General features: G+C 38.8%; 1 protein-coding gene across 1 annotated transcript; it reads right to left on the bottom strand.

Moving 5' to 3' along the window:
- Nucleotides 1–270: 270 nt before the first annotated feature.
- fam120c (family with sequence similarity 120C) lies at nt 271–22305 on the bottom strand. Its single transcript, XM_048178781.1, has 16 exons — nt 21006–22305; nt 17015–17261; nt 16839–16921; nt 16581–16709; nt 16355–16457; nt 14976–15049; nt 14607–14884; nt 14263–14509; nt 13676–13847; nt 10243–10492; nt 10000–10114; nt 8612–8821; nt 8298–8523; nt 8070–8202; nt 5578–5641; nt 271–5472 (listed from the first exon to the last, which is right to left on the bottom strand). Exons 1-16 carry the CDS (start codon nt 21519–21521, stop codon nt 5191–5193), a joined length of 3129 nt encoding a protein of 1042 aa, XP_048034738.1. The 5' UTR covers nt 21522–22305; the 3' UTR covers nt 271–5190.
- Between the last annotated feature and the right edge of the window lie 604 nt (nt 22306–22909).

Genomic DNA, 22909 nt, shown 5'->3' with positions numbered 1-22909 from the left:
GTGCTGTATTGTGAATAAGTCACGGCTGAAGGGGTTGCAGGTACTCCTCTTCGCGTCGTGCCTAACAACGCCCTTCAGCCGTGACTTATTCATGATACAGCACTCTAGCCTCGAGTACCTTATTGCTTACTTAATAAATGGTGTACCATTTTTCATTGTTAGTTTATGATACCCAATTAACTTGTTAACCACTTGAACCTCAGTACAAGTGTTATCTTTTCATTTACCATTTTCTTTAGTCTTTCAACAGGAAAATAAAAACCCCAACTCTTTTTTTTTACTAAAAGAATAAATTTTATTTCAGCACTGTAAGTCATTTCCCAACCATACAAACATGACTGCCAACTTTGACTCTCTCTCTCTCTCTGAGCCTTTTGGCTTTCTCCCCAATCCATTGTGAAATCAGACCACAACAGCAAGACAAATTAAAAAGAAAAGTTTCTTTCCAAAACAATCAGGTGCTTTCTTTATACTAAAAATAAGAAATTGTTAATAACGATCATAACCATAACAGCAATAATAATAATGAACTTTACCCTTCACTTCACAAGTTTTTTGGAGCTTTTGGAGATCTTGATGCATGCATCAATGCGTTTGTGTTGATGAGTGGATCAGTTTTCCAAGAACAGACGACAGAATGTGTTGCCTACAAATGGATGTCTCGAGTTGACGGTTTTGGGGGCACATGCTATAAAGCAATGGGGGACAAGATATAGAGGCTACTACATACTTCCAGAAAATGTAGGATGTACACAACACATTGCTGTTATCAGACTAGGACTGAAACCTGACCACACCAGTGGTCCTGTGGAGTGAAGGGCTACAGAGCCAGGATACAGGGGTAACAGTTATAAAGCAAGAGTCAGATCTGAGGTCCAGACACAAATCTACAGGAATGCACAGGCAAAACTCTTTACCAAAATAGCTGTTTGTGTGTGTGTGTGCGCGCATGTGTGCATGGTTACAGTATGTGTTCACACTTAACCTATCCATGACTACATTGAAGCTACATTTTTCAGAGGGACAACACATGTGCATGGGAGCTGAAGAAGTGTTCTAGGGTTAATCGCTAGGCTCCACTTGAGAGGAAAAAAAAAAAAAGAAGATATCTTCATTTTAGCAATGAAACTGGACGATACAAGATTTAGCCACTTTTCACCAAAAAGATGTAAACATCACATTTTCTTCATTTAGAATCTGATTACGGACCCTTTACGTATTCTAATATCTCAATTACTGAAAACACGTAGCTGTATAATCATATATACAGGATCCAGAAAGAGAATCAAGACTATATACTGGAAAAGTAGTTTCCAGAAATTTACTTTGGTTGAAAATTAATATGCTGCACGGATGTATATTAGTCTGCTTTGTGTGCAAGGAAGCAAAATTACATTTACTCAAAATAATTCAACCATTTTAAAGAGACTGAAAAATCAATGTTTAAAACAATGTAATGGGTTATTTACGCAAGTGACAATTACATCATAATGGTGAAGTGGTTTGAAACGATACCATACAAAATAGAGGTGAGGAAAATTGCAATCATTACATTTGAAAAATATCTAGTTATCTCCGCTAAGCAAATTTTAATACTAAATGTAGCAACGGTCAAAAGGAGTAGCTGTTGTAATAATATTTTTTTTTTTTTAAAAAAGTAAGAAAAACACAATTTCACAACTGAATGAAACCAAAGATGGTAAGGTTAAATTTCTTAGTTCACTGTTGAAAATGTTACCAACTCTCGTCTAAGATTACTTACAGACAGATTATTAAACTAATTATAAAAGTTAAAATCTCTCACTGTTAGTATGATGACTGCAGGGGAAACAAAGGCAAAAATCAACAGAGACAAGAATCAAGAAGAGGGAGAACATTTGAACTTATTGTGAGTGTCTACAGCCCATGAAAACTGTTGGGGGGGGGGGGGGAGAGAAAAAAATGTATGGGGATCTGGATTTGTGTGCTGAAAAATCAGTTTTTATCAAGACTGGAGTAAAAACAGTGCCACCAGAGCGACCTCACTGATCTCCAGAGCATCAAATATTATCCACTACTATTTCTTAGTCTATAATTTTACTCTCACTGAATCTCTATAAATGTATGAATGAGAGTTTAAGCAGCAATCTAGAACAGAGCAAAGCAGGGAAGCTTTGGAGAGGGTAACTTTGGAACCAAGCATCTGAAACTGCAAATTAAAGTATCCAAATAATTATAAGAGAAATTAACACTCTGGACAAGACATTAATATCTGAATATGACAAAGTTTTACAATTTTTTTTTTTTCTCCCTCATACTAACTGATGTCTCTCTACAGGTATAACAAAGGTATTGTTTGTGTGTGTATGCGTGTGTGAAAGAGAGAGATTATATCTTTATTTGGTGTGTCTGTATATTCGGTTTATGCTGTTCCTTTCTTAGATTATACTTAAAACTAAATGTGAAGGAGTTACTCTATGACAAACACACTGAGAAAAAACCCAACTAACTGAAACGGCTGTTAATCACAGATGAAACAGGACTGAATTTAATCAAAGGATCTACAGTTATTCCGAGGAAACCAAAATTCCATTAACGGGTGTGTTCGCATGTTCATATGCACTAACATGCTGGAGATCCTTTCTTGAAAACTAGCACTACTGTACTTAACTCGTAATAAAACGTGACAACCTAAGGTTGAGGTTTAAATGCTCTAGCGCGCATGACCGTGTAGCGTATTAGTCCACAAATACTACCCGTCATGCTACGGTCAAGATTCTTCTTGGTTTAGTCTGTCCGGTATGTCCAGTATTGTCACATATTCTGACATCGATATATATATATATATATCGCTGTCGTTTTTTTAAAACTCATTTTGTCCATAGGAAACTGCATTCATAATGCATGCTTCAGGTCATTGCGATATTTCTGACGGGCTGGGTTCCTCAAGAGTGAGAATTTGCAGAATATACACAGACACTTAACTATAATGGGTGTCTTCCATAATCTGATTTAAAGAGCTTTCGATATACTTTTAGTGGCACTAAATATAATATTAACTTCTTAACAAAATAAGGTGCATCTTATAACTTCGATAGAAAGCTGTGATGTAATCTTGACATTGTCAATTGTACAGATTTTAAACTATGGTCATTAAATGCAATAGCCTCTCTCAAGTGTATTAGTTAATCATTGCATTTAAATTTAAATTCTCATTCATTACGTCCAACAAATTATCGGTACAAAACAAGTATTTTGTTTTTTTTAAATGGATTTAAAACATTAGCATGTAAGTAAAATTAATTTCATAACCATCTGATGCAAAATGGTCAATATAACGGCAAGTGCGGCTTTAATCTTTAGGGTGTTTCGTTCGGTTTTGACTTTAAAAGCCCATTCGCCTCAATAGAAGTACTGTCTTAAACACAGAAGTGCATGAGTTCATAGGACTGTCACAAAAACAAGACGAGACGGACAGATCATGAAACGGTCTCCGATTTTTCTTCTTCTTTTTTTTTAAAATGACTGTCACAATAAAAGATGATCCTAAGGTTCGATCAATAATTACTTTCCAGAGTAACAAAACTGCAATGATTTTAGCGATGGTGGGAGAATGCACATGTACAAAAAAAGCATCCACATGGTACACACGCACAAGGCACAGGGGAGACGTGAACAACGAGAGAATGAAAAGCTTTGTGAAGCTGAGAGATGTCAAATGGCAGGTCTTCAGGTTTCTCTGAGGGACTGTGTGCATTCTCGACCACTGATAAAATCACTTCCCTAAATCACATCATCGCGTAACAGGATCATGTACATTTGGGTCTATTTACAAGCGGCTGGGATGTCAAACAGTATCACGGTTCCATGCGAACACACTGCTTCCTCCCCAACTCTGGCAGAGGCCTCGATTTTTCTTTATCCTGGCTCGAGGGCGACCCAGTGTGTTTTCGGTTTTAAAACAAAGTGCCGATTACAACGCACTCCGTTCTCACATTCAAATGGGTTGGTGTCGATTTGTACGTCATACTGGTAAACAACACGCAAGGTAAAAGTTTATTCGGACAGTTAAACTGTCGAAAGGAATGACGGGTCTGCTGCTCATTAAAAGGAAGTTAACCAATTAACCAAATTACTGTCTCTATATAGCACAGTATTATCATAAATAACATTTTAAGTGCTTTACGTTAGAATACAATCAACGGAGGGGAGGAATTTGCATATGTATAATTTCGGGCGTTTAAGGTGCTTTAAAGATCTCTTTTAGAACTATTTCAGTAGCTTAAGTGCTGCTGTCTGTGAATCCTCAGGGGGAAGTGGGCCTAAAAGAAGATTGTCTACATGTGAGATAGCTATGGGATGCTGAGTGTAACCTGTACGACTCTTTCCGTTCCTCTTGCTCATCCTTACTCAAACATGCCTCTCTGAGCCTGGACTTGTCAGGCCGCCCGTGGCCCCTGTGCTGAAGACAATTGCAACTTCTCCACATGCAAATCGCTTTTTGATAAGATAATATACAAAACAAAACAAAGGGACTACCGTGTGTGTGAATGCACACTGTGACATACAAATACAACCCGCGTTCTCCGACGGTTTCCACTCGTCTACTGTATTCAGGGCAGTGTTGACTTTGAATCCTCCCCTATGTGGTACACTGCAGATACAGCCACGTGTAGAAGAAATAGTGTAATTCTTTGCTGTGTGGTGGAAACTTTAGAGCAGGTGCTGCTGTGCAACGTGACACGTGCAAGTGTTTCGAGTAGGTCAATTTTTTTTTTTTTTTTTTTTTTTAAATATACTTTGGGCATTAAGGGGCTTTTTGTAGCCATTTTAGGCAATCATACATTATAAGGTCTGAAAAGAAAACTGTGTCAAAATAAAAAACACTCGAGAGCTTTTCACGATGCTACAACACTGATGGGCCAGTGGAAAGGATGAGGTCCAGAATCCGAAGATTCAGGGCGATGTGCAATCGGGGGTTTTGATTTAAACGTGCTCAGTTTTAAACCAGACCCGGCTCATAAGGTGACACATAGACCGCATTCCTGACACTGTCCATCTGTCGTTTCCAGCATGTGCAGCATCATAAATTATACCATGACAACACAAAGTGGCTACTGTGCCCTAAATATTCAATTTTGCAAGGAAAAGGCAGTCAACCTTAAATCATTCCCTCTCACTCTCTCATTCTTATTACATTTTGGGATGTAATTACTCCTCTTTCTGTAGTGCACCATCTGATGGGCAGTCGTCAAGGCAACAAGGGGCCTCTACCTCCACCCCATCTCCTGACTGGTTGTCTCTGCTGGCTAAGGCACACTGGATTGGCTGGGCCAGTGGTGGCAGGTCAAGGGCTTGACCAGTGGCGCTTCCTGAAGAGCTGCCGTTCAGCTGCTGTGAAGGAGTCCCCGTTCCCTCTGTGGGCCGTCCCACCGTTTTAACGTCCTCAGTGAGCTTTGGGGGACTGGAGGAGGGAGGTGAGGAGGACAAAGTCTACGAGAAACATTGGGAAAGGAAGCAAAAACTCAATCTCGTCGCTAACCAATGTCAATATGAATATTGTGCATTTATAATGCAAAAGATGTGTGTCGGACTGACCTGTGTTCTGTTGGTGGTCACTTTCTTCCCTCCCCTTCCTTTCATTGTCAATTCTTTACCCCTTCTGGGAAAAAAATAAACAACAACAGAAAAAGAACAGATATTTTATATATGTGTTTGTTAGGGATGCAACAATATTTTGGCAGTTTGTATGAATATCTAAACATCTGAATATATCAAAAGTACAGACCCTCTGCTTTTAAACAAACATTTTATTCTAACTTCATGCATTCTTCTTTATCAACACTTGAATGCAGTTAAAGGATTAGTCCACTTTTAAATACACTTTTTCCTGATAAATTTACTCACCCCCATGTCATCCAAGATGTTCGTGTCTTTCTTTCGTCAGTCGAAAAGAAATGAAGGTTTTTGAGAAAAACATTCCAGGATTATTCTCCTTACAGTGGACAATGGCTACCAACAGATTGAAGGTCAAAATTACAGTTTCAGTGCAGCTTCAAGGGCTTTAAATGATACCAGATGAGTAATAAGGGTCTTATCTAGCGAAACGATCTGTCATTTTCGAAAAAAAATACAACCGTTTATGCTTTATAAACAAAATCCATTCCGCATCCTTCCGCATTCTTCATAACGCTGAATGTTCTACGCCTTCCCTATTCTACTTACGGAACGAACGCGGTGCCAGTTTCGTTTTTTTCTGTAACTTGAATAGGGAAGGCGTAGGACATTCAGCGTAAGCGTTATGAAGAATGCGGAAGCGGAAAGTACGTTCAAGGCGATATTTTGTTTATAAAGCATAAGCGGTTGTATTTTTTTTCGAAAATGACCGATCGATTCACTAGATAAGACCCTTATTACTCATCTGATATCGTTTAAAGCCCTTGAAGCTGCACTGAAACTGTAATTTTGACCTTCAACCTGTTGGTAGCCATTGAAATCCACTGTAAGGAGAAAAATCCTGGAATGTTTTCCTCAAAAACCTTCATTTCTTTTCGACTGACGAAAGAAAGACATGAACATCTTGGATGACATGGGGCTGAGTAAATTTATCAGGAAAAGTGTATTTAAAAGTGGACTAATCCTTTAAGTATTATTTAAAAAAAAAAAAGGCAAAAAAACCCCAACAAAAAATAGTCCAGATAGGATTCAGGACAATAATCAAACCATAAATCCAGTCCATCAACACCCCCAAGGCTTGCATGGGTTCAACATTTCATTCGGTAATATTTTGATTTATATACTGATATTCAATGTTTGATGATTGCGTTAGCTTAGATGGCCATAAGCAATGCTTCTATCGCTTGTTTCTGCTGCTTCGCTTGTTTTTGAAAACGGAGATTCTGTATTATTTCAGAAGATGCGTAATAGTGCCCCCTACCATGTAACAATGAAAACATGGATTGCCAGAAAATTCTGTCAATAGCAGGGAAGCATCATAAATGACAGAAACTTCCATCAATGGTGGGGAAAGAGTTAAATGTACACAATAGTTTAGAGAAAAATATAAGTATATTAATGAAAAGCAGTGAATTTTACAAATGTTAACTGCACATTTTTATTCATACTTATTCAATATAAATTAAATAATCATACTACTAAATATCCATTAATAGAGACATCTGTAGCAGTACTGGTATCAGTGATACTGGCCTTTATTCATAGTACTTAGTAATATTTCAAATATACTGTCTTTGTGTTTTGTTTTTTTTAGATTCAATGTGAAAGTATTACAGTATAAAAATATATGAAAAACTTTCATGTTAAGTGATATTAATTACAGAAAAAAATGTACTAATAAATGAATTTTTTTAAATCGTTTGACAGCACTATAATGAATAAATACCATCTTTACCAGGTAATATAATCTAATCTACACATACATATTTGACACATATTTGGCTTCATAAATGAGCCTCCACAATTTCAGTATTTCAATTGGAAGAATTTCAAATTCTAAGAATGCATGACCACTTCCGCATTTAACATCAGTGGCCGCTGCAATATCCAGTGCAGCATAGTGCATAAAAATTGTGAGAAAACTAAGCACTTCAGGACAAGGTACGATTACATGACAGGACAAAGCATTACTGATATCACACTAAAGGTATAAAGCTTCTGGAACTCGTTACAAAACATTAAAAAACATTACGGTTTGATAAAATATAGTTAAATGTTATGTTTACTACAATGACTAATGTATATAAAATACTATATATTATAATTATTGTTATCAACAGTTATTAACAGATATGACAAATAAGTATGCTTCTACCACAGAAACTTGCATAGCATCTAGATTTTAACAGAAATACATATGCAGTCAGCATGCATTATTCACTGCATGAAAAGAGATCTCCACCTGCTGCTATTGGTCCTCACCAGTAGATGGTGCAATAGAGAGTTAATAAAGATCAAGAGCAACAGAGAGAAAGAAGCCCTCACAAGCACAAGTCATTTGTTGTGAGGTTTTGTCATTCCTCCATAAATAATCAGCCAAATGGCCACTATTTTATGACACAGAATGGACTCACCCTTTCCCTCCTACTGACACCACCTGCATATTGAACCCCCCTCTGCCACGTATAGGCTTGTTCCCAGCCCACTGACCAACAACCATGCCAGCTATTTCCAGCTTGCCACCCTGAGGAGGTATAGACTGGATTCCTAGAAAAATTACAGAAAATTACTAAGTGACACCCAAAGGGCAGAAATGTAGTAAGATAATGTAGTAAATGTGCTTAATAAGAGGAAGGTCTAACCTGGGAAGGCCCTGGGCCGGTGCTGGTGGTGATGGTGAGGAGGCGGCGGCATGGAGCCCATTGGGCGAGGAGGATAAAGAGGATGCATGGGGTAAAAAGGGGGCACCATGGCAGGGGGGAGGAATGCAGGGGGTGGCAGTGGTGGAGGTGGAGGCGGCGGCCGGGACAGGTTGATGCCTTCCAGAATGGCCTGGCGCATCTTCTCCACCCTTGAAACCAGTTCCTCCTGCAGGGACAGAATGTCACAGACATTAAAAAAACCTGAAATATTGTGAAATATTAAACAGCTGCACCTACACATATAGGTGTGTTACCTGGCCTTCACACATGTCAAGTAAGGAGGCTCTGTCTCTGGTGGCTTTAGCTAGCTTGCTCTGAAACAACTTCCCATCAAAAAAGCCCCAAGGGCAGCAGTGGTCCCATGGCAGGGGCTGTCCACATACATCATTCACAAACAGGGCAGTGTCCACTCCGCTCATGAACAGAGAGGCCAGCTGCACCCCACGGTTATCCACCTTCTCCACCTGGTATCAGTGTCAAAGAGAAGAAATATGATCCGGCGGCGTGTTTGGCATCAGCCTGGTAAATGTCACAGTAGCGTGTCATTTCAGATTTCACAGAGCTCTTTCAAAACAGATTATTGACAGCCTGACAGTTGAAAGACAGCATCTATTTTAAAGAAATGTTTTGCCTTGAACCTTTTGCTTTATGTGACATACAGCTATTGAAGTTGAGCTGAGCTATTGAGTCCTTGCTTACAACTTAGTCTTGCCTGAAGACAAGTGTTGCCTCAAGGCAAAACAAAAACTGTCAAAATTGCTGTGAACGAACATTTAATAAAGCGTGGAAGATACAAAGATAAAGAGTGCATGGGGTATGTTGTGTGCAGTGTTCAATTCAATCCCTCCTCCCACTGCTTTTACTGTAATCTGGGTCTGTACAGTTATATAAGAACATGAAAACATGCAAATGTGCTTTAGTCTCTCAAACCACAGCTCTCCATCTAGCTGCTTTTAGCAATTACACTCAACAAAATTTAAATGTTTAATTAGAAACTTGATTCAACCAAATAATGCTCAGAAAAAGTCAGATACCTATATACAGATATATATGGGTGATTATATAATTGCATGTACATTTGGGGTCAAGTCATTTTTTCTCTTTTTTTTTTTTTTTTTTCCCCCTCAAACAGTCATATTCTTATTATTGAATATCCCAATATAAGTATAATTTTGAGCCTTTTCACATTCATAGAATAAATAAGAGAATTGAAATTAAATACAGTTTCTCAAGTAATAAAGCAAAGTCAATATTGCACGATTAATCTAAATAAAACCAATATCGCTTATCAAACAAAACTTTAAAATTGCAGAGGCTGCAGTTTAATGAAATAAATATATGGGCAGCGCGTTTCAGTCTGAGACACGGTACTTTGTTCTTTTACATGCAAGCAGCTCGTGATCCGGTGTTTTCAATGTATCAGAACAGCTCGTTTTGCAGTAAATGCTGCTCGACACAAACTCTATCTTTGCATCTGCAGTTTGTGTTGCTTATAACATGCAACCATCTTCCCAAAATTGTAATGAGAAGCACTTACAAACCGGCTGTTGTCAACAAAAGAGAAGACAGGGGCTCTGTCTCTGGTTTTCACCAAAATAATAGGTGGTGTTTATGTGATAACAGTTAATGAGACATGACTTGCCTTGAGTTCCTGAAGTTGGTCAGGCTCATAGAGCTGGTTGGACACAGCTTGAGCCAAAAAGGCATCAAGCTCATGGCGTTGAAGAATGCGACCCCCCGGCCACTGCATCATATACCTGTAAACACACATTACTGTTCAAAACACCCAGAGCTACTCAGATTCAGTGCCGACTTACTAATCCAGTCTCTCAGTGTGGAGTAAGAACCATATCAATGTCCAATGAGAAACATCTCGCAAAGGTACCTGAGCACGCAGCACATGAGCAGCAGGTGAGATGGCACACAGGTCGGGTTGAGCAGGGCAGGGCAGTCAGAGCGCATGCAGGCTAGAAAGGCTCGCGTACGGCGGCTACGGTCCTCTGAGGCTCTGCCCAGCCACAACCGCCTGAGGTTGGGACACGTCCACTCACGGAAACACAGGGCTGGAACGAGCTCAGGGGTCAGGGCAGATTTAGCTTTACTGGCACACCACTCCTTTACAATCACCGGGGGCACTGTAAAGTTATACAGAAATAAGACACATTTAGACTGATTTTGATCTTCCTCTGGTGACATTTTCCTCTCAGTAAGAGGAGACATAGTAAGCCAAAATATCTGCATTATTAAAAGCAACACAAAAAAAGAGCTAATTCTCTGGTCAGAATATTTTTTTTTTTTTTTAGGGATGGTCCATACTAATTCAAAACTAAAATGAAGAATATGCTAATAATTTTATTTAATGTGCCCCTATTATGCCTTTTTTAAGGTTCCTAATATTGTTTTGGGAGTCTCCTACAACAGGTTTACATGCATGCAAGGTCAAAAAACACTTTCGTTTTCTCATAATATACATTTAATTTCATCTGAGTTTTCAACGTTTTGTAAACGATTTGTTAGAAGCAGTTCAATGAATCAGTCTCTATAAACCCCTCCTTTCCGTGAGCTTACACTGCTCTGATTGGTCAGATGTCCCAATTCTTTGTGATTGGTCTATTGTGCACACCGCGCACCCATTGCCATAACTGAATGACAGCTATCAATTCGCAAGACATTGTATACAATGTATGGACAAAAAAGATAGCATCGATTTTACCGTATCAATTCAAGCCTGAGCCCAAGTCCGACGATGAAATGTCTGAAGTAGTCGATCAACCAGAAACTGATTCGCAATCACGACTGGAGTACGACGTTTCTCTATGGTAAGTGTCACCTTAATTATTTATAAGACGTGATAGCACTGTTATACTTGTACTTGTATGTAGGTGCACCTCTGGGAATTGTATCAGAATGACAACGAAGCTGAAAACCTCTAAAATAAGATAAACATTTAGGCCAGGTGTGTACATAAACTTTTTCATCATAACTATTAACAAAGAAAAATGGCTATAAAAAATAAAATGGCATTGTTTGACATTACAATGAGTGTTTACTGTTTACAGATAGAATACTTCAAGTAGTTAGTGCAAATGGAGCGGCATTTAATAGACAGAGCCGTAGATCACTGACAAGCTACGCAATATCGCGTTCATATTGCAGATGAACCGCCTTCGATAATGAACGCGATATTGTGTGGCTTGTCAGTGATCTACGGCTCTGTCTATTAAATGCTGCTCCATTTGAAAGCAGGTGATGGCGATTTAGCGGCAATCAGGTAACCGGCTTTACTGACGAAATGCGCATCACAATCGCATGTGATATATCGCTCAGCCCTACAACATAACATACAAAACTACGAATTCTGAACGATCGCTATAAAATATAATCATCAATTATTAATCATACTTACAGGTTGAGATTCAGAGGAGCAAGCTAGTGCAAATAAACTGGGCATTGATCCATATTTTAAGACCAAGCATTTGGTAAATCCTGCATTAAACTCCCCGAGGTTTGAAAAAATAAATAATAATAATTTCCCTGACGTCTGCGCACGCAATAAATATCACGCGAGCAATATGGTAATGTTTCGTTGTGACGTCACAACGAAACATTACGGAACGAACGCGGCGCTAGTTTAATTTTTTTCCGTAAGTAGAATAGGGAAGGCATAGGACATACAACGTAAGCTTTTTGAAGAATACAGAAATGCGGTTTTGGTGGAAGCACATGCAAGGCAATCATTTGTGTTTATAAAGCATATGCAGTTGTATTTTTTTCAAAAATGACCGATCGTTTCACTAGATAAGACCCTTATTCCTCGTCTGTTATCATTTAAAGCCCTTTGAAGCCGGACTGAAACTGTAATTTTGACCTTCAACCGTCCGGAGGCCATTGAAGTCCACTATAAGGAGAATAATCCTGGAATGTTTTCATCAAAAACCTTAATTTCTTTTCGACTGAAGAAAGAAAGACATGAACATCTTGGATGACATGAGGGTGAGCAAATTATCAGGAAAATTTTATTTGAAAGTGGACTAATCCTTTAACAAATATAATTATTGTGTTAAATAGCAGTTTTTGCTGTTAATAAGCTGACATAAGCATTGAGAATTACTAAATTTTCCTGGTTTTGGCTATTAATAAGGGTGTGACGAGACAGGTATCTCACGAGACGAGACAAGATTTTTACACACTATTTTTAAGAAATCCTCAATGGCGAAATACATGACTAGAAAAAGTAGTCTGCAGGTGTATTTGAAATGTTTTATCTAATCATCTTGTAATGAATGTCATTTCAGTTCTACTTTCTGAGTATGAATTATCATATGCAGTAAAAGACAACAATACTCAAGTACTGTAAAAGGTTTTGCCACAAACTCAACTGACTTACTTCTCTTCTGTATGATTTCAGTCTCTTCAGACCTTACTGTACATGATTTATGAGCTTCTACAACCTTTGACCTCCTAACTGAACTCCTTTCCACAAACTGATCATAGAAATAAAAACAGTATGAATAAAAATGTTAACACCTTACAATAAGGTCTCATTTATTAACATTAATGTATTAACCAACATCAACTAACAATGAGCAATATATTTGCTACAGTATTTATTAATCTTTGTTTATGTTAGTTAATAAAAATAGTCATTCATTGTTAGTTCATGATAGTTCACAGTGCATTAACTAATGTTAACAAATGAAACCTTACTGTTTGTGCTTAATAAGATTAAGAGAAAACTGTTATTCATTTTTATGGTAACACTTTACAATAAGTGCAACCATAATCGCACTCTCTCAATATTCAAAGTGCAAGTAAGACCAAATTTTTCTTTGATACAGAGCTAAGAGATGGTTACAACTACACTGCCCAGCCTAAAATAGCTTTCATATTAAGAGATATTTGCATTCATCAGAGAGCCGCTTTCAAAATGCGGGGTATTGAAATCGCATTTGAATGCGCACTCGCGTTTACTTTCACTTTCAGCGATCGCGCGTACTCTGTAAATATGGAGCGGCGGCGACCGTAATCCAACTGATTTAAATGTTTTTTATTTAAATACAAAGCAAAATGACAGTGGAGGCGTAATGTAAAGGTAGCGGTGACATATTCTTTCCTAATCATCCTAACACTCTGTCATGGCAATATCACGAGACTACTTTTCGCCTCGACGAGAAATCTCGTCACATTTTAGTCTCGTGACACGAGATCTCGTCACACCCCTAGCTATTAATATTTTGGTGTTGTGACAATACTTACAACATGTATGCTATTCTATACAGTCTCATCTACCCAAGGTTTATGCCCACCCTCCCTCTCACCGTCAACTGGACTACGCTTGCGCATGGCTAATCTCTCAAGCCTCCGCTGGGTCTCAGCCAAGCTGAACAGCACCCCGTAGGCATACTGGCGGGCAGAACGGAAAAGTAGAGAAGCAGGAGGCAGGTCTGGGTTGCACTCATCCTCTATACACACTGGCATCTTCATTTCCCCCTGGGAGGTGACAAAAAAAAAAAAAAAAAAAAAAAAAAAAAAAAGAGAGAGAGAGAGAGAGGACAAATGGAGAGTAAGGGACAGAGAGAATAGTGTTAGAGCTCTGATAGGTATTATAAGCTGCTTTTATGCATTAAATAAGATGTCAGGGCATTTGCCATCATAAATGTAAACAAATTTTAGTCTACTATTATAAAAGTACTAATTTCAAGTTAGACTTGACGTAAAGGAAAAACTTTTAAATGAGTCTGTTAATTCAGTAACCCCTCTGATGGATTCAGTGAATTCATTTAGTAAAGGAAAAACTTTTTTTTTTTGACTATTTTGTTGCATATTCAGCAGCAAAAAAATATTAAGGATGAAACTCTCCCAGAATGCCATTTATTTGTGAGCACATGCTGTGTGACTGCAGTACCTTGGTCAAGATGTGGTAGATCTGTGGATACATGAGTCCTCTCCTGTGTCTGTGCTCCGCCACTCTCAGCACCTCGGCACTGACCTGTGGAAGGGGTGGAGTTGTGATGTCCATGTGAGTCCGTGTTGGCATGGACAGCAATGATGGAATGGACGGCCCACTTCCGTTACCATGGTGTCCGTCTCCAGAGCCACTGCCGCCCCGTCCACTGGGATCTTCCCATCTCGTGGACTTGTCTGCCAAATGACTATGACAGAAAATTAATATTAACTCTGCTCTGAATACCAGATTGCTAGTAAAACAGGTATAACACAATGAACAGGTTCTGTAAAATGTGGACTCACTTAGTGCTGGTGTCATTTTGCTCCTCCCCATCTGAAGACGAAGACGATGAGGGGGAGGGGCCTGTGGGAGCAGCAGTGTGATGATTGGGCTGTCGGTTGCCACCTTGAGAGGAATCATATGGAGCAGACCAATCAGCAAAGCCCATTTTCCCAACTAGTGAATCATTACAGTCCTGCAGAGGCTGAGTTGGGTTCTGGCATAAAAGGGCTGGACCAGTGGCAGGGCTGGGTCCGTAGAGCCCACCTGGATAAGGCACCTTAACCTGGGGTGGACCAAACTGTGGAGAACAGCAAAAAGTGATTGGCTGAAATATGTTTCTGGAAGATATATGTGATTTGAAGCACTAAACATCTACAGTAAATAATTACCTGAGCTTTTACAGGCTGCATTGCCCCCATGTGGCCGGGAGGTCCGCTGAATTGACTAGGCCCAAAGCCTGGAACTGAGAGAAGTCAAGAGAGACTGAATGAACACTGTATGCCAGAGCATATCTTATGGCTGCTGAAAACTAAACAGAGGAAACTAAATGTATACTACAGTTCAAAAATTTAAGATTTTTTTGTTTTTCCTTTTTATTCAAAATATTCACAAACTTGTTAATTACCTATCATGAACTATAGGCTACCCACAGAAAAACATGATATTCTCCATTCATTTTTAGACACAACATTCTTTTCATTTTTATACAGGGTTCATGCAGGTTTCAGTAAGTCAAATTTAAGACCTTTTTAAGACATTTTAAGACCATAAAGATTGAAATTTAAGACCTACACGACGCATTACCAAAAAATATTCAAATGAAAGAAATGCTGAAAAAAATCATTTTATTTCAATGAATTCAGTCATTGCAGCCACCCAACCCCTTTTCCCCACCCCTCTAGGGGTCAGCCAGTTGTTTTTTCGTTGTTTTTGTTTTCCGTTTATATATATATACACATATATACACACATATATTATATATATATATATATATATATATATACAGAATCTGAATTAAAATGTGTTTGATTTAAGCCTACATTTCAAAATGTGTCATAAAATTATATCGCGCATACAGCTCAACTAACGCGATCATTATAAAGGTGTTTAAACAACAACTTCCACTTGCATGTATTTGACAATCGGAATATCAGATATTTCATGCCATAGCTAACACATTTGTGAATATTCTGAATAAAAAAGGAAAAATGACATAAAAGCAGATCATCATTCATTCAGCGCTGTTGCTGCTGCGGTGTGTCACGTGACAAGCAATAACGCGTCACCATGGAAACCATAAAATAACGACTTTTTAAAATGACTTTTTAAGACCCCGCAGGAACCCTGTTATAAAGAAGTCTCTTCTGCTCACCAAGAAAGAAGTTATATTGTAAAATATTATTACTTAACTTTAAATAATTTTATTTGAATATATTTTCAGCAGCCATTACTCCAGTCTTCAGTGCCATATGATATTCTAAAATGCTGATTTGCTGCTCCAGACATTTATTATTATTATTAATGTTGAAAACAAATTTTTATCTGGCATCTTTGATAAATAGAAAGTTCAAAAGAGCAGGTATTTAAAATAGAAATCGTTTATAACAATATAAATGTTTACTGTCACTTTTGATAAATTTAATGCATCCTTGTTGAAAAAAAGTATACATTTCTTTATAAAAAATAAAAAAAACGTACTGACCCCAAACTTTTAAATGGTTGTGTATGTGTATATACAGTGAATGGTCAAACACCACATTCTACCTACAGAGGTAAGGAGAAGGTCCCATGGAGAGAGGTCTTGGTTTACTGGCCACTGAAAAATACTCCACTGCCTTCTTAAACCTCTCAAATTTGTCTTCTGTACGTGACTGGAGGTTAGAAAATATGGAGTCTCCATGTTATGATGAGCTTTTAAGGTAACAACAACAGTACAGTAAAAGCGTACAAAAGTAGTACATGAAAATGGAGATGTTAACACAGCCATGCTTCACCTGTGACTGCTTGAAAACATCCTTGGCCACCGAATCTAAATTCCCAAGATCTTTGATGGATGCCACATACTCAGATACAGCCTTGATAACAACCTCACATGGAGGGAGGACTAACTGATGAGCCCTTACCTGAACAAAGGGAAGAAATGAAAAGAATGGGTTAAACTGATGCTCAAGGATGCTTAAGTCTATATCATCAATTACAGAAGACTGAAAATATCTGATGAAAATGTGTGAAATGACAGACTGTATAAGCACCTTGAGGGAGGCAAGAGGGTGTTCTGGGCCTAGAAGACTCCAATGAAAGGCAGCCAAGTCTTCATCTGGCAGAATGTGGTTACCTGTTTTTTTTTGAAGACCCACATTTAGAACTAAACAATGTTATTAAAAAATAAAGTCGCATGCCAGGACTCAAAAAACCCAGTGTTCCTTACCAAGAAGAGCAGCAAAGATTGGCAGGTGCTGGGTCTTGAGGCCAAGCTGGCGAGCCGCTTCTGATAGCAGGTACTGGTGAGTGGTCAGATTCTTGCCATTCCAGGAGAGCTTGAGAGCGTGGGAGCTGAAATAGGCCGGAACGTTGCATAGCGCAAACTCTGAGTCCTGTGCGATCAGACCCTGAAAACCATAGTCTCTGTACAGGGATAGCACCTCCTGATGGTGGTCCTCCAAGGTCTGCACCACCTATAACACATGCAGGTTGGAAAGAGACCATGTAACAAACTCCCATTGCTCTGAACTTCTGATCAAACCACACTGTGACCATTCGTTTAAAGGTGCGTTCAGCTACTTTTTGGTTGTGGAATTTTGTTGTGGAATTTTGTCTTGGAATTATACAATTCAGTGCTTCCCACACATCTTACTTGGGCGGGCCGCCCAGGTATATTAACTGCCGCCCAAGTATATTGGGAGACACATTTTTGCTTTTATCGCTTTTTCGCTGCATTTTGCAAAGTCACAAGGCGGCACTGTTGCGTGTTCTACAAGCTTGCATAACAGCGCTTCAGACTGCTTCAAAGTGATTCTCAATCGATGAAAAGCACAGATTTATGACAAGTGATTGCTAATGAACTCAAGCTGATGAATTATTACAATGTCTACTTTATGGCCTTTATATGAAATGTTTTATACGGTTGTGTCCCATTCACTGAGAGACACTATATGACAGCAAGGAGAACATAGGAAAAGGAGAACCATTTAAATGCTGTAATTTTGCATAATATTAGTATGTAATTAAATGTAATAGTATGCTATGTAATTAAAATTCATTTCAATAAATAAAAATACTGTTAAAAAAAAAAAACACACATTATTTGTTTGTCACATGTAGTAGACCATTTTTGTGCCATGGGTAATAGGAGGATTTTTCACCCAGCTACCACTGCTAGTAAATTTCAAACCTGTGGGAAGCACTGCAATTAATGTTGTCAAAAGTATAGATTTTACAATAGAGATTGATACTGAATATTCAAAATGATTTCAATTCTCTTTTTCTTCAGTATCGATACACTGGTACCAGCTAAGCTTTCTTGCTTCACAGTGTGTATTTTAATTAAGTATATAGTCCTTTGCATCACTGTGTTTTTACACTTGAGGTGGCTCGGTTCACAGTAAATGCAGCAAACTCCATCTCTGCCTGGGAGTTTAACATGCACTTGGGAACGCAACATATTGCACCAGTTATGCAGTATTATCATATTCACAATTTCCAACACTTCTGTAGACTGATGATTACAGCATTTCACACAGATTTGTAATGAGACGCATTTATAAATCTGTCGTCACAGGCAAAAAAAAAAAGCTTAAGGGTTGCAAGAACTTGGACGAATTAAAGTCATAAGTATTGACATTTTACTACTGTAAAGTAATGAATATGCTTATGAAATGTTCATTTTTATTTTACAGTGCAGTTGTATTACAATATTAATATATTTTTAGAGAATATTAAAGATATTAAAAATAATTGTATTATTATTATAAGTTATCGAGCCTGAGGTATCTCAGATAGTTTTATTTGATAAGAAAATATTTTGACTATGGTCAAAAGTAAATAAGATACAGATAATTGTATTGAATATAGAAAATTGTATTGAATATTGATATTTTTAACATTAATTTTTATTTCTCAAGATCTTATCATTTTTAATTTACTGTAAAATAACTAGAATGTAAACATTTCGTATTTTATGCATATTTTATTTGTTAACTATTGCTCAGCTGTTCTTTTTAATCGTCAACTTTTCAGATCATCAGTCAAAGCTAAGTAAACATTGCAGGTGTGATGATGGTCACAGACCCTCACTAAAAAAAAAAACCTTTCAAAATCACGTTTTCAAGTCATTTCAAGTTTGATTGTGATGTGACAAAGCGAAATCATCTAAGTAGATGAGTTGTTAATTACTCCTCCCGGTAACACCATTTTTTATTCATTCAGACCAATTTGTGAATGCGGAACGCAGATGAAAACGAGACAGGATTGGAGGCATTGCCTCCTCTCACGTGACTTTCCATATTAATTCTCAACTACCTCCCACCAAACTCATGGCACACTTTAGAGGGTCTGTTAAAACTCAATGGGCTCAGGGGAGGCACAAGGAACACTGCCTCATGCTACAACCTTAACCGCTGGTGTCGTTGTTTGACAATAGCCCCTTTCACACATAGAGTCTTTACTGGTAAATTCCCATTAAGAGATCATGTATGAGATCATGTATGAACAATTAAGAGATCATGCATGAATACCAGTAAATCGGTTCTGGCAATTTACCGGTATGAGAAGTAACATTACCAGTAAATTACCGGTATGCTGCGTGTGAACAAAGAATGAAGATTACCGGTCTGAGCATGATATAATCTCCATTGCTTTTTAATAGTTTTTCTATGTAAATATCCACTAGATAGACATCTTTGACCATTGTGGCCTGTCTCACAGCTTTTCCTGTGTGTCGCGCTCAAGACCCAGCTTTCTTTTCCATTCGTCTGCAGAGCTGCAACTCTGCAGTTGGATACTATTATGTGCATCATGTTTTTAAAGGGGGGAGGTATAATGATATTTCATGCATTCTGACTTATTTACACTGGACGTATGACGGAGTATTTCTGTGCCAAAAATACTCTTCCAAATCCTCAAACTGCGCAGTCTTTTTTGGAGTATGGGCCTGTGTGACGTCATGATACTGATAGTTGCAATCACTTTTTTATTGGATAAAATGAATGGAGAATATCTTGTGTTTTCCGTGGCTGCTTGAGCCCTCAGGATCGGCGCTTATGGTTTTATAAACAAGGCCAAGTTCTACGCTGGATTTACAGATTGTCTGAAACTGAAAGATGGAGCGGTCACAGTGATAATGATCTTAGTCATGATCTTAGTCATTTTATTTCACCCGCTCCATGTGAAATAAAACTACTTTTATTGCGCTACTGATTATGACCGGAGTCTGACATGTACATCACTTGAAATATTAATCACTGCATTAGGTATAAACTTTGCATGAGTGCACCTTTAAAAGTTTAACAAATGATAATAAATAATTCTGACCTTGCTTTTGAAACATTTTTACAATTACACACAGGGCTTGACATTAACAACCACCAACCCACCAAATGCGGGTAGATTTCAGCTGTGGCGGGTAAGACAGCCACTCCCACTAGCCACTTTGGCAGGTTGAATATAATTTCAGCCTACAGTCAAATGAAAGGTAGCCAAGCTCGTCGTAGCACAGAATTACAATCCGATCACAATTCGTTATCGATTAACTTGCAGTTAGTGAAGGCAGGATTGGCGGAATAGTGTTGAATGACACCCAACAGAAGCGCTCTCATGTGTGCGCTTTCTCTCTGTCGTGCGCGATCAGATCTCCTTGCGCCTGAATAGTCAAATACACGCACACACAGATGTCAATGTCCATCGTGTGGAGTATCTGAAAAAAGAGTTTAGGCCATTTAATTTACTAATGTATTTGTAATTTGCTTCTTTGTTCTTTTTATATAGCCTAAGAAAAATAACTTATACAATTATAAAACTTATATTATGTAACATACCAGCTGATATACCATGTAGGCCTAGTCTTGATTTAGGTGGTTAATCTGCATTTGAAAGTTTAAAAGGATTTTAAATCTAGCTAATCAAGTAAAATGACTCAAAATCAAGTAATTTTAGCATGCCAAAGTCAACTTTAATCATATAAAATGTAATTTCCCAACAGTAAAATTGTGGCCAGTGAAAATGCTGAGTGGCTAGTAACTTTGGAAAACCACTAACCACAGTGGCTGGTGAGCAAAAAAGTTAATGTCAAGCCCTGATTACACAAATAACTGAACTTAACAAAACATTTACAGCACGTTGCATATTTAAAAGTAAAGAAGTTAGAAAATTCATAGGACATCACAAGTCACAATTCCTCTCGAGGAGGGCATCAGACCACTCACCCGTACGCGGAATCGGAACATGGCGAGGCGGACACAGTGGCTCAGGCAGGCCGGGGGCAGGAACCAGGCCCGCGGAGGGGGCGTGGCCTTGCTTCCGACATGGTTGACGATGAGCTGAGCGGTCTGCCGCTGCCCCTGTGCCCGCCGCGCCCACTCCGGCCAGCGATCCTTCCCAAGCGTGCCGTTAAAAACCACCACCAGCTCCAGTCCGCCTTGGTACAAACAGGCCTGGGAGAGCGCCGCCAGATAGCCGAGCATTGCATTCCACTCGCCTCCACAAACCCAGTCGGTCTGGTAGCCCCCGTAGAGTCGCTGAAGGCCAGAGTCTGCGTCAACCAGAATGCGAGCTGGCGGGGGAGGCGGAGGCAGCGAGCTTGGATGATGGGGATGGTGGTGGTGGTGGTGATGATGTGGGGGCTGACGGCCTGCCGTTCGGGCGAGCTTGAGAAGATCTACTGGAACAGCCGCCCCAGGGCAGCGTTTCTCCAAATACTCCTGAAAGCCTTGAACTCCCATTTTGTGTCTGTCTATGCGCGTGAGATGGATGAACCTCGTTAAGAAGTTTATTTATTGGTTGTGTGCTCAGAACTAGATCTGACCGGTTATAGTTGAATAACTAAAGACCTGAAATGTCTGGTAAATTATCAGACAAATGCAACTGTCAACCGACCCCCTGTAAAATTCCAGATACGCGTGGCTATTCTTTACATTTGGTCGTGTAAGTGCAATCTGTGTCCATTCCTCACGGTGTCAATATTATAATCCTGCTAAAAGTCTATTTTGATCAATTATATTGTTGCACGACGGTCTACAACGTAACGATGGAGGATAACGGCGCGCACGCTACAGTTATGATGTCGACAATGTTGGTAACATCAAAATATAATCCTATATGTAACACAGCTAGCTGCAAACTAAACAACAACTACGCCGTTGCTATCCAACATGCCCGTTAGGGTATTAAAACTAACTCTAGCTGATAGTGGATACAGTATGTCCTGTACTGGTTAACAGTTATAAGAGCTACAGTTTGTGGCTAACAAACTAGCTCGCGCACTTAGCCAGTTAGCCAAGATCCCGGCGTGATTGACGCGTCAACTAGTCGAGACGAATCGGGGGCTGCTGCGATTCGGAATGAGATGAATAATTAAGGGGAAAATAAAGTAAAACAACTAAAATAAAACAAAAACAAAAGCCCGACGTAAGCTCCCTCGCTCTCTGTCTCACTCACGACTTCATGTTGAGGAGAGGAACATACTTTCATGCGACGTCGGCCATCTTGCGACTTCCCCGCGGACCAACAGAAAGTGGGAGTGGAGGCGAGCTGAGGGAAAGTGGGAGGAGCGATGTGCCGCGTGCCTGGGGGTTGTAGTATTTTCTGTCCGAAGACCTAGCTGGACGGTTGCGCAAACGACTACAACTACCATAAAGCAAAGTGAGAGACCCGATGCATGCCATATCCAAAAGGAACGGTTCATTCAAAAGTTGATAAAGAAAATTGGTTCAGTTGGAAAAGCTAGATTAGGATCTCTGAAGTTATCACGTTGTGTGGGAATAAACAGTTTAGGGCCAGTTGACCTCAAGAGGATACTAGGTGCGCTGCAGAAAAGAGAGATAGTAATTATGTTTAACACAACATTTTCAACACATTTAACGTTTTTTTTTTAGTTTTAATTATCGTTCTGATAGAGACTAGTCGGTGATTTTTTTTTCATACCTTTATCAGTCCTTGACAGCAAGACATCAAAACCAAATCTTTACACAGATTTGTAATAATATATATATATATATATATATATATATATATATATATATATATATATATATATATATATATAAATTTAAATTTAAATATTGTGTTCATCTCATCTCATAATCTCTGTAAAACTGCTTTGAAAAAGCGC

The sequence above is a fragment of the Megalobrama amblycephala genome, linkage group LG24 (genome assembly GCF_018812025.1).
Source record: "Megalobrama amblycephala isolate DHTTF-2021 linkage group LG24, ASM1881202v1, whole genome shotgun sequence".
NCBI lineage: Eukaryota > Metazoa > Chordata > Actinopteri > Cypriniformes > Xenocyprididae > Megalobrama > Megalobrama amblycephala.
The sequence above is the reverse complement of the archived record's forward strand: the minus strand, read 5'-3'. Positions and strand labels throughout refer to the sequence as shown.